Below are 12,355 nucleotides of genomic sequence, written 5' to 3' on the forward strand. Positions count from 1 at the left end.
GCCACCAGCACAGGAGCCAGTCTGGTAGCATTGGCAACGGCCATGCTCAAATGGTGGGGGTTTTTTATGTGCCACTGGCACAGGACTGGTCAGTCTGCACTGGCATCAACTACGCTCAAATAGTGCTTTTTACATGCCACTAGCACAGGTGCCAGTCAGGCAGTACCGGCATCGGCCACGACAATGATTTCACTTGACTCAACAGGTCTTTTTGAGCACAGTTTATTGCCCAATGATTGAAGGGTACTCTTAAATGGGCCAGTTATGCTGCACTGGCATAGGCCATGGATACGGCCTCACCTGGCTTGCCGGGTCTTCTTAAGCACAGCATATTGCCAAAGGTTTCAGTCGCTTGTCATCACCCCCATGAGCTTCACCACCTCATCCCAGGTCTTCCTAGGTCTACCTTTCCCACAGGTTCCCTCTACAACTAGGGTGTGACACTTTTTCACACAGCTGTCCTCATCTGTACGCAACACATGACCATACCAGCGTAGTCATCTCTCTCGCACACCGCATCTGATTCTTCTTAAGTCCAACTTTTCCCTCAGGGCACTTACACTCTGTCATGTATGCACACTGATATTACACATCCAGCAGAGCATACTAGCTTCATTTCTTGCAAGCTAATGCATGTCCTCAATACACACACACACACCCACACACATATATATATTTAATTTTGTGTGCGTGTGTGAATGTGTGAATAGTCTATTATATATATATAGTGTATGTTATATAAAGTATGTTTTATATATATATATATATATACTCCCTTCTGAGTAGATTACTCGCAGAAACGCTCACCCAATGACACACAAAGACCACTTCCTAAAAAACCCAGCTCAAACAGTTTGATCGACACATACATGGAAATGGGCAAGTCCAGCAGCACTCTCAAGAATGCTGTACCATATTTCAGTAAGTATTATTATTATTATTATTATTATTATTATTATTATTGTTCTCTTTGTTATTTTTGTTATCATTTATATATATATTTCAAAATTTTTTTTGCATCCAATTCATGTCAAGGAATTTAGGTTGGATTATAAGTTACTATCTGTGACCTCAACCATCCAAGAACCTTCAAATGGTCTTCACCATTCATAATAAACAGGAAAGCTGCATGCCTTGTATATGCTTCTGTAAACCAATTTTTTCTCTTATTATCGATGTTCTTTTTGTTGTTGTTATTATTATTATTAGGAGAGTATTGTAGTTCGCTTGAAGCATTGTGCATTGTTTGTAAAGAATAAAAAGTTTTGAATGGTACAACAATGCACTATAATACAAAAAATGGACTATATACCTGTTGTAATTTAGTTATCTATAGTCTGGCTATGGATAACTAAATTACAACAGGCATATAGTCCATTTTTTGGTGATCTTTATGATTTGACGGGCAACACTTGTTTTCTTAACGAAACACTTTCAAACTTGGGACACTGGTAGAATGTGTCATACAAAACAACTTTTTCTCTTAGCCTTCTTAACAAAAAATTGTACATCGCAAGTTATTTCATGTTAAAGTTGTCGTATTTCTGTAATTTCAACCAATATCTGATGTCTATTCAGCTGAATACAGTCAGTGCTCTTTCGTAAACAATAAATTTCTGCCGGTGTTAAGTGTGTTATTCCCTGTGACATATTTCATCCGGTTTAATCGTCGGGTTCTAGAGTTAGGGTTAGTTTTAGGGTTACGGTTAAGGTTATGATTATTTTTGCCATAACCTCACTCATAACCCTAACCCTAACCCTAACCCCAACCCTAACCCTAACTCTAAAACCCAAACCCTAACCCTAAACTAGAGTTTGATTTGAAGATTTGGCTGCTATTTCTAGGAAATGAAGCACTTGGTGGAGTTGCATTAATAATTCTGCCAGCTCCAATAACAAGTGCAGGCAATATTCAAGTATTTTGATGGCTTTTTCCCCTTTGTTTACGAACAGTCTAGTTAATCGGAAATGTCAGAACTAACGGGGATTAATACCATATACACCGTCACAGCACTAACTGTATTCAACTGAATAGACGTCAGTGATTAGTTGAAATTATCGAAATAAGACAATTTTTAACGTGAAATATCTTTGAATACAAATTTTTTTATCTGTTCTATACCACAAAATATACAAGTATACGAAGTTTGAAAGTGTTTCGGTACCAAAAACACTACATAAAAAAATGTTGCCCGTCAAACCATAAAGATCATTTTTTTGTATTATAGTACATTGTTGTACCATTCAAAACTTTTTATTCTTTATTATTATTATCATTATCATTATTATTATTATTATTATTATTATTATTATTATTATTATTATTATTATTACAGACGTTGCACAGTATACAATATTGTGAGGTTGTTGATTGAAGATATTGTGTCTACCAGTGTTTTGTACAGTTTGTCAAGACACAAGGACCTCAGACAGACAGTACTTTACACGTGGAGTTCTAAGTAATGCTGACTTTTGCAATACATATAGATTGTAGGGTATTTCTAAATTACTATTAAGGCAGCAAGCTGACAGAATTGTTAGCCCACCACACGAAATGATTAACTGTATTTCGTCTGCTGCTACATTCTGAGTTCAAATTCCACTGAGGTCAACTTTACTTTTCATCCTTTCAAGGTCGATAAATTAAGTACCAGTTGAGTACTGGGGTCAATATAATCAATTATCCCCCTCCCCCAAGTTTCAGGCCTTGTGCCTATAGTAGAAAGTATGGATCTTTTTTAAAACAGGGGCCACATTTTTCATTAACGAAACACTTTGAAACTTGGAACACTGGTAGAATGTGTCATATAAAACATCTTTTTCTCTTAGTCTTCTTAAAAAAAAAAGAAATCCCTAAGTTATTCCATGTTAAAGTTGTCGTGTTTCTGTAATTTCAACCAATCACTGACGTCCATTCAGCCGATATACATTAAGTGCCGACTACATAAACAAACGATTCTGAAACAATTCTATCGGTGATAGGGTTAGGGTTAGGGTTAGGGTAAAACAGCAAATTTAAAAAGAAAAAAGCAAATAAAACGAAGAAAAAAAAAGAGAAAATGAAAAAAGCAAATAAAACGAAGCTATGGCTTAATCAGCCAAAGGAGTAAATGTAAACAACTGAATACTTGTCAGTGATTGGTTGAAATAATCGAAATAAGACAATTTTTTACATGAAATAAATTCGAATACAAAAATATTTTTCTGTTCTATAACACAAAATAGATAAGTATACGAAGTTTGAAAGTCTTTCGGTACCAAAAACACTACGTAAAACATTAATGAAAAATGTGGCCCCCGTTTTAAAAATGATCCGAAAGTATTATTATTATTATTATTATTATTTTATTATTATTATTATTAAGTCATGAGCAGATTGGTCAAAATACTCAGCATCATTTTGTCCATCTTTATCCTCTCGATTCAAATTCTGTTGAGGTTAACTTTGCCGTTCATCCTTTCGGGGTGCATGAAATAAGTACCAGACAAGTACTGGGGTCGATGTAATCAACTAAAAACACTGCAAATCTCTCACAGAATATGATTTCTAATTTCATGACCAAAAAGCTGCTGTAAAATATTAACTTTCCTTTGCATCCAACATGAGCATAAATTCATTTGAGATTCCTGCATTGTTGTTGGGAAATGAACGAACAAATGGAGAAAAATCAGCTCAGTTTTTCCATCTAAAGTAATGGGTCTCAATTGGGGTGCATATGGCCTCTGAGGGTCCATATAAGATTTTGGTGGGGGTCTAAGCAATAAGATAGCAAATTGGGGATTCACAATAGTATTTTGAGGGCCCCTGAAAAAATTTTGCTTTTGGTATGTGTATTGGTGTGTATTGCAAGAAAAGCTCCACTTCGCTCTCTAATATTTTACATAGTTCAACCTATGCAAGTTAACATTTGAAAAACAAAATAGGAATTTTGAGAAGAAGTTTCTATAAAACTAACTTTTAAACATTGAAAGGCTTATGGGGGTCCACCAGAATAAAATAGTAATCAAAGGGGTCCATAGATAAGAAATGGTTGAGAAGCCCTGATCTAGAGTGAGCTGAAGCACCACTTTCTTCTGTGCTACTTAGAACATCATCATCATCATCATCATCGTTGTAATCTAACTTATCTGATGATGAAGGAAAATCAGAAGAAAAAACTTCTGTGTTGTTCCTGTATAAATCTTCCACATTGCAACTTGATTTCACCCATCAGTAAGGGCCACTTACACTTAGGCAGATTTGATGAAGTAGGTGTTCAGGCATCAATTAACAATGGCCATATCCCCGTGAAATTATTCAAACATCAATTAGAGCTGCCCTTCGTTTAAGGGCTAACAGAACCGTGAGAGAGTCAGACATTGTTCAGGCTTGCCATGGTCTGAAGCAGAACATTGATCAAGGTTGAAATGTCACTTTGAGGTTGGGGAAATATGATACTTAATTAAACTAATCCTATTTACTTTGTTTCATTTCAGTCAGCAGCCCTTGCGATCCTTCTACCTTGTCCAGATTAATCCAGCAGCCAGGGGGAGAAATCCATTTACTTCCCCCCATCTATCAACAAAACATAGAATCTATAATGGGACTTAGCCACTGTTCTCCTCCACGTAAGAAAAGAATAATTGTTTTTTATTTTCCCTTCTTCTTTAACCCTTTTGTTACCATAATTCTGTTGAAATACAACGAAATTATTTCAATTAATTGTTAAAATTACAAAGAATTTAGTAAAATAACTTTTGCTATAATCAATTTGATTTTCAAACATAATTTAAAATGAAATTTTGTAGAAATTTAGACAAGATTAAAATGGATAGTCTGTATCATAGAATCAAGAGCAATTAAGGCAGGTTGATATCAAAAGAGTTAAATCAGGGGTCAGCAAACTTCTTGTATCACTGACCCCTTCATAGAAAGAATCATTAATAACCAGTGGACCTCACTCCAGTATGTAAATTTCTAAAATCAAATCAAATAATACAGGATGTGTCCCAGAATGAACTATCCATTTCAATGAAATTTGGCAATTTTTTTAAAAGCTGACAAAATTCTATGTTTAATTACTTAATCATGATACCCAAACAAATAGATTTATAAATCTTATGTCAAAACTTCATTGAAACTTTTCAACATGTGTTCCATCTGTATCCCTATAAATTTCAAATCTATCCTTAACATTGCGAAACACATTTTGAAGCATTTCAGGAATTATCTCTTGCACTGCTGACTGAATGTGTTCTTTCAGTTCAGCTAAACTGTTGCTCCAGCTTGGGGGTGGAAGTAGAGAAAATGATTGCAGCCAAATTGAAAAAATGCTGTTGTGGACAGATAAGCGGGATCCAACAGAAATGAAAATAGAATTATAAGAAAAACTATAAAGATTATAAATTATAAACAAAATTAAAAATTTGTACACTTTTCACACATATTAAATATGATAAATATACAATGGAGAATGAAAAATTATAAGCATTCTTGTTTTCTCAATGTATTTACACAAAAGCAGGAGATAAACAAGTATGTCACTCTTCTATGTAGTCTCCTTCCTTTTCAATGCACTCGGTCCAATGGTCCACAAGCTTGTGTATTCCCTCTGAGAAGAAGGTTTGCAGTTGGTCATGTAGCCATTTGTGCACTACTTCCTTCATATCTTCATCTGTAGGAAATTGATGACCTCTTAAATCATCTTTGAGCAGTCCAATGATATGATAGTTGGAAGGGGCAAGATCTGGGCTGTAAGCAGGGTGTTCCAGCACCTCAAAACCCAATTAGTTAATGGTTTCAACAGTCTGGGTGGCCATGTGTAGCCATGCATTGTCATGCAACAACAAAACTTTCTTCAACAATAGGCTTTGGCATTTGGTGCGAATTGCTGGCTTCAGTTTGTTGACCAGCAAAACACTGCATCTTGCACTGTTGATTGTACACCCCTATTCCTGAGAAATCAGATCACTGCTCTTTGTTCTTCTTTGGTGCACATTACTAGTGGAATGGCCATGCTTACATTGTAAAGCCAGAAAGAAAAATGGTGCAATCAGGCTCAGACTTCGATCATGTGACCACTATAGTACCAACTATAAGCACACACGTGCAGAAGGATGTATGACAATGATAAAGATATGTTATGGCGAAAGTGAAGATAATTTTTGACTTCCCCTCGTAAATAAAAGTGAGTTTTTAAGAAAATTGTCCAATTTCACTGAAATAGTTAACTCTGGGACATCCTATTTATACTTGTTTCAGTCACTGGACTATGGCCATACTGGGGCATTGCCTTACTCAAACAAACTGATCCAAGTACTTATGTTTTCGTTTTCTGAAATCCAGTATTTGTTCTATTGGTGTTTTATGCTGAACTGCTAAGTTATGGGGACATAAACAAACCAACACCTGTTGTCAAATGATGGTGAGGGAGAAACAACACACACACACAGATATTTGTGTGCGTGTAATATATATGTATGTATGAGATATTCAATGTTTTTTACCACTTGGAATTGTGAAGTTGAGGATGCTATCCTGCAGCTAATGACCATATAAACAAAACACATACGCTATGCATGTGACATTCATAAGGTTTACATTATTAGAGCTGCCTTTTTTTTAAAGCAACGAGCTGCAGAATGGTGTGCACATCAGGCAAAATGCTTAGCATTTCATCTGTCTTTATGTTTTCAGTTCAAATTCTGCCAATGTCAGCTTTGTCTTTCATTCTCTCAGGGGAGATAAGATACGTTGAATATGAAGATCAATGTAATTCCCCTGAAAATGCTGGCCTTGTGCCAAAATCTGAAGCTATTATTGGAGTTGCTTTCAGTTCAAACTTTAATATTGTTTCCCTTGTGCTATGCCTTAGCACACCAGCAAATAGACTTTATACTATCTGCATATAAGTCTCAGACAAGCAAATCACTTCCTTTTGAGGTTGGACAAGTGTACAGTGATGACAAGACAACAAACTATCGATTTCTACCATTCTCATTCATCTATGGGTTGAGTTGATATATTCAATGTTTGTTAACCCTTGCCAGGAAGATGGGACGTTTCCCCAGGATGCTATCCCACAGTTAATGGGCATAGAAACAAAACGCATACACTATGTATGTGACATCAGTAATATATATATATATATATATATATATATATATATATATATATATATATATATATATATATGTATATATATATATATTTATTCTTTTCTTTTACTTGTTTCAGTCATTTTAACTGTGGCCATGCTGGTGCACCGCCTTTAGTCGAACAAATTGAACATATTCTATCAGTCGCTTTTGCTGAGCCGCTAATGTTTCGGGGACATAAACACACCAATATCAGTTGTCAAATGATGGTTGGGAGACAAACACAGACACACAAATACACACCTATATATATTTGGTCAGCTCAAGGCTATAGTAGAAGACACTTGCCATGCAGTGGGATTGAATCTGGAACCATGTTGTTGGGAAGCGATCTTCTTACCACACAGCCACTTCTGAGCCTATATATATATATATATATATATATATCTTCATCATCATCATCATCATCATCATCGTCGTCGTCGTCATTTAACGTCCGTTTTCCATGCTAGAATGGATTGGATGATTTGACTGAGGACTGGTGGACCAGGAGGTGACACCAGGGTCCAATCTGATTTGGCAGAGTTTCTACAGCTGGATGCCCTTCCTAATGCTAATCACTCCGGAGTGTAGTGGGTGCTTTTACGTGCCACCGGCATGAGGGCCAGTCAGGCGGGTACTGGCAACAGCCACGCTCAAAATTGTGTATTACGTGTCACCTGCACAGGAGCCAGTCCAGGGGCACTGGCAACGATCTCGCTCGATTGACTTTTTCACGTGTCACTGGCACAAGTGCCAGCAAGGCGACGTTGATAATGATCATGCTGGTGCTATTTATGTGCCACCAGCACGGAAGCCAGACAGCTGCTCTGGCAACGATCACGCTCGGACGGTGCTCTTAATGCGCCACTGGTACAGGTGCCATCATGATTTCGCTTTCGCTTGCCTCAACAGGTCTTCGCAAGCCGAGTTTAGTGTTCCTACAAATATTGTTCGATTTCGATTTCGATTTCATTTGCCTCACCATGTCTTCACAAACAGAGTTTAGTGTCCAATGAAGGAATGTTACGCGTAAGTGAGCTGGCTACATACCTGGCAGAGGCCTTGGATTTTGGTCTCACTTGGCCTGCCAGGTCTTCTCACGCACAGCATATTTCCAAAGGTCACGGTCAAAAGTCATTGCCTCAGTGACGCCTAATGTTCGGAGGTCGTGCTTCACCACCTCATCCCAAGTCTTCCTAGGCCTGCCTCTCTCGGGTTCCCTCAACCGCTAGGGTGTGGCACTTTTTCACGCAACTATCCTCATCCATTCTCACCACATAACCATACCAGCACAATTGTCTCTCTTGCACACCACAACTGATGCTTCTTATGTTCAACTTTTCTCTCAAGATACTTATGCTCTGTCGGGTATGCACACTGACATTACTCATCCATCGGAGCATACTGGCTTCATTTCTTGCGAGCTTACGCATGTCCTCAGCAGTCACGGCCCATGTTTCACTGCCATGTAGCATGGCTGTTTGTACACATGCGTCATACAGTCTGCCTTTTACTCTGAGAGAGAGACCCTTTGTCATCAGCAGAGGTAAGAGCTCTCTGAACTTTGCCTAGGCTATTCTTATTCTAGCAGCTACACTTTCAGTGCACCCACCCCCACTACTAACTTGGTCACCCAGGTAGCGGAAGCTATCAACTATGTCTAGTTTTTCTCCCTGGAATGAGAGAGAAGTTGTTTTCTGCATATTTACAGTGTTTATTGCACCTGAACATCTGCCACATACAAAAACTAACTTCCTAGTTAACCTTCCTTTGATATTGCTGCACCTCTTATGTGTCCATAACTTGCACTTGTTGCATCTTATACAGTTTCTGCCTATGCCTTTTCTACAGATCGAGCAGGGCCATCTACCTGAAGTGGTTTGTGTTTTCTCTACCTTTCTACTTATTAGGACTTTGGTTTTAGCTAGGTTGACTCTAAGGCCCTTCAATTCTAATCGTTGCTTCCACACCTGAAACTTCTCCTCTAGTTCTGATAGTGACTCAGCAATTAGTGCAAGGTCGTCAGCATAGAGGCACTCCCAGGGGCATCCTGTCTTGAATTCCTCTGTGATCGCCTGGAGGACTATGATGAATAGGAAGGGGCTGAGGACAGAACTTTGGTGGACCCCTACCTCTACGCGGAATTCTTCACTATACTCATTGCCAACCCTCACCTTACTGACAGCGTCTCTGTACATGGCTCACACAGCTCTCACTAACCATTCTTCTATCCCTACTTTCCTCATTGACCACAAGATAAGGGATCGGGGGACCCTGTCAAAGGCTTTCTCCATGTCAACAAAAGCCAGGTACAGAGGTTTATCTTTGGCTAGGTATTTCTCCTGCAGCTGTCTTACCAGAAATATAGCATCAGTGGTGCTTTTCCCTGGCATGAACCCAAACTGCATCACATCTAAGCTGACTCGCTCCCTAATTAGTTGGGCTATGACCCTCTCCATGACTTTCATTACCTGATCTAACAACTTGATATATATATAGTAAACAACAGGTTGTATGGTGTTCTTGACAAATAAATCAAGGGATGAACAGAAAGAACACACCAAGGAGACATCCAACAAAAAATAACATAAGAAAAATTAGACAATAACATAACAAATGGGAAATTGGACAAAAACAACATACACAGACCATTCACAGGTGATTTCTGCATCAGTCAATGTCTGGAATGTCATAGCAATTTCATGCTTTTTAATATTGAGACCACTCAATTCTGGTAAGTGCCAGAGCATTAAACCTTTGGGAAAAGCAAATGTATGTATACAAGAAGAAAAACAAGAACAAAAAAGCTAAAAGTACATATATAATACAACGTGATGAAATAATAATACAAGTGCAACAGAAAGAGAATTAATTATACATATACAACAGAAAAATGTCTTTTGGTTATATAGAATGAGGAAAATAATTATACATTTACAGCATAACAGGAAGGGTCTTTCGTGTATCAGATGAACATAGTAGGCTGATGCAAAGGAGAAATGGAAAACTTCAACAGACTGAGCAGGAGAACAGGCAAATTTGACCAGACTGGACGGCAGCTGGTCGCAAAAGAACAGCAACGCACTGACCAGACACCAATCACGTGGTAGGAGAGAAAAGTTGTAGAGGGCAGAGAGATTATAGAATGAGGGAAAGAGGGACTAAGGAATAAGAGAGAGAGAGAAAAGAAATCAGAGGGACTAAAGAACAAGAAGGAGGGAAAAAGAGAGAGATAGACAGACAGAAACAAAAGGAAGGAACAAGGGAGACAAATAAGGAAGGAAAGAGATAGTAAGGGTTGTACATAAATATTGAAGGAATATTTTTTACAAAGTAAGCAACAGGAAGTATGGTGCATCGCTTGGATAAATCAAGGCTCAAGCAGAAAGAACACAACATCACCATCATCATCATCATGATTTAACGTCTGTTTTCCATGTTGTCATGAGTTTAATGATTTGACAGGGGCTGGTTAGGCAGAAAACTGCACCAGGCTCCACTGTTCTGGCAGGGTTTATGCAGCTGGATGCCCTTCCTAACATCAACTACTTCACAGAGTGGACTGACTGCCAGCTCCTATCAAACTCTACAACTGCTAGCATGGAAAATGGACATCAACTAATGGTGGTTGTGATGGTGATGATGATAATATGTGTGTGTGTGTATATACATATATATGTATGTGTTTGTGTTAGTTCCTGGCCACTGCTTGATAACGTGTGTTGGTTTGTTTACATCCTAATAACTTTGTGATTTCAGCAAAAGAGACTGACAGAACAAGTACCAGATTGAAAAATAAATTGTAGGGGTTGATTTTTTTCAACAAAACCCTTTAAGGTGATGCCCCAGCATGGCCACAGTCCAATGACATAAATGAATAAACAATAAAAGATAAATAGTTGAAAACTTTATACACAATTCTATATTTCAGATCCTCTGATCCCTTCCTAGGGTTAGCTAAACTGAAACACAATATTCATCCTACCCTTCCATCCATCCTTTCCACACAATATTCCTGGCTATGTCTTGCTGGTAGAATCCTCAGGCCCTTCCTCCATAGGGTCTTATCAGAAGCAATCAACATTACATTTTCCTGCTGGGTCCCTGTTCTGAAAGGATTCCAACCACTCCTCAAGGGACTAAAAAGTGGACTGACTCATTGTTATAAAACAAAGAACTGTGAGCGATTGGCAGTTTGGGTTGATAGCAGTTCACTGTGAGCCGTTCATGTAGAGCAATGAGTCTTGTGTCATAGTAATAGTAGTGCATTGTGTATATACTTTCTTCCCCCCTCCTTTGTTATATTATATATCCAATACAAGGATATAAAGTTCCCAAACATAACCAAATGAGACTATGGATATTATCCAACTACCACATTCTTGGTCTATTGCTATGTCTGCTTCCAGTTCAGCTCGACTTGAAGAATCTGTCATGCGATTCTTTCCTGTGACATTTTAATTGCATGCCTTTAGTACCAGTGCTGTGACCTGTTAATGTAGCAACTTGACCTGGAGAGACCCCTTGGGGTGCTGAAAAGTTCCTGGCTTTAAGGGTATCATGAACGACCTGGCTAGAGGCCCAACCTTCCAAGTTCTTTTACAAAGATTAGAAAATCTGAAGGGCCACTGCAATAAGTGTGTGAATCTGGGAGGGGGGATATGTTAATTAAAATCATAACTGATCCTTTTTAGCACCCTCTCATATTCTCAGATATGAAATAAAGCCAACAACAGTGATGACGATGGCTTTAGTGAAAGGGGTTATGTTGGGGACAAGAGAGAAAGGGCTGAAGACAGACTCCTTCCTCTTTGGCTGAACCCTAAACTTTTTCAAGCTTCACTTGGAAAACAAAGTGAAAGTCAATAAAGACTCCCTCTGTGCATTTGAAGCTGCATGGAAGAAAAAATCCCTTACTTGAAAAAGGGAGGTATTAGTTTGCATGAGGAAGGGTTATGCAATGTTACTCAAGTGACCCTTCAGAAGAACCCCATTTCAGCCTCTTGTATTCATGATTGTACTCTATCAAATTTACAGTATTGAACTTAGTTAATTAACAATTTTTCTTTCTATTCACTTTCTGTTACTGAAGGTCAAGAAAGCAGTGCATCAGGAGAAGAAGAATATAATGCCTTGAGCCTTGTAAGCTATCCATCAATGCATGATTGTTCAATGAGTAGCGAGACTGCTTTGAAAGTACTAGATACTGCTGAGCGAAACTCAAACAGAGTTGAAC

General features: G+C 38.2%; 1 protein-coding gene across 1 annotated transcript in view; it reads left to right on the forward strand.

The window, feature by feature from the left end:
• The window catches only part of LOC106881697 (uncharacterized), a 187,526-nt gene that overhangs the window by 157,112 nt on the left and 18,059 nt on the right, over positions 1-12,355 (forward strand). Inside the window, exons 13-15 of the mRNA XM_089342393.1 lie at positions 787-921; positions 4,477-4,608; positions 12,212-12,355. The exon at positions 12,212-12,355 is cut by the window's right edge and continues 171 nt beyond it. Coding sequence (XP_089198519.1) covers positions 787-921; positions 4,477-4,608; positions 12,212-12,355 — 411 coding nt within the window. The remainder of the gene's footprint in view (positions 1-786; positions 922-4,476; positions 4,609-12,211) is intronic.

This window comes from Octopus bimaculoides, chromosome 26 (assembly GCF_046866305.1).
Source record: "Octopus bimaculoides isolate indiv1 chromosome 26, ASM4686630v1, whole genome shotgun sequence".
In the NCBI taxonomy this organism is placed as follows: Eukaryota; Metazoa; Mollusca; class Cephalopoda; order Octopoda; family Octopodidae; genus Octopus; species Octopus bimaculoides.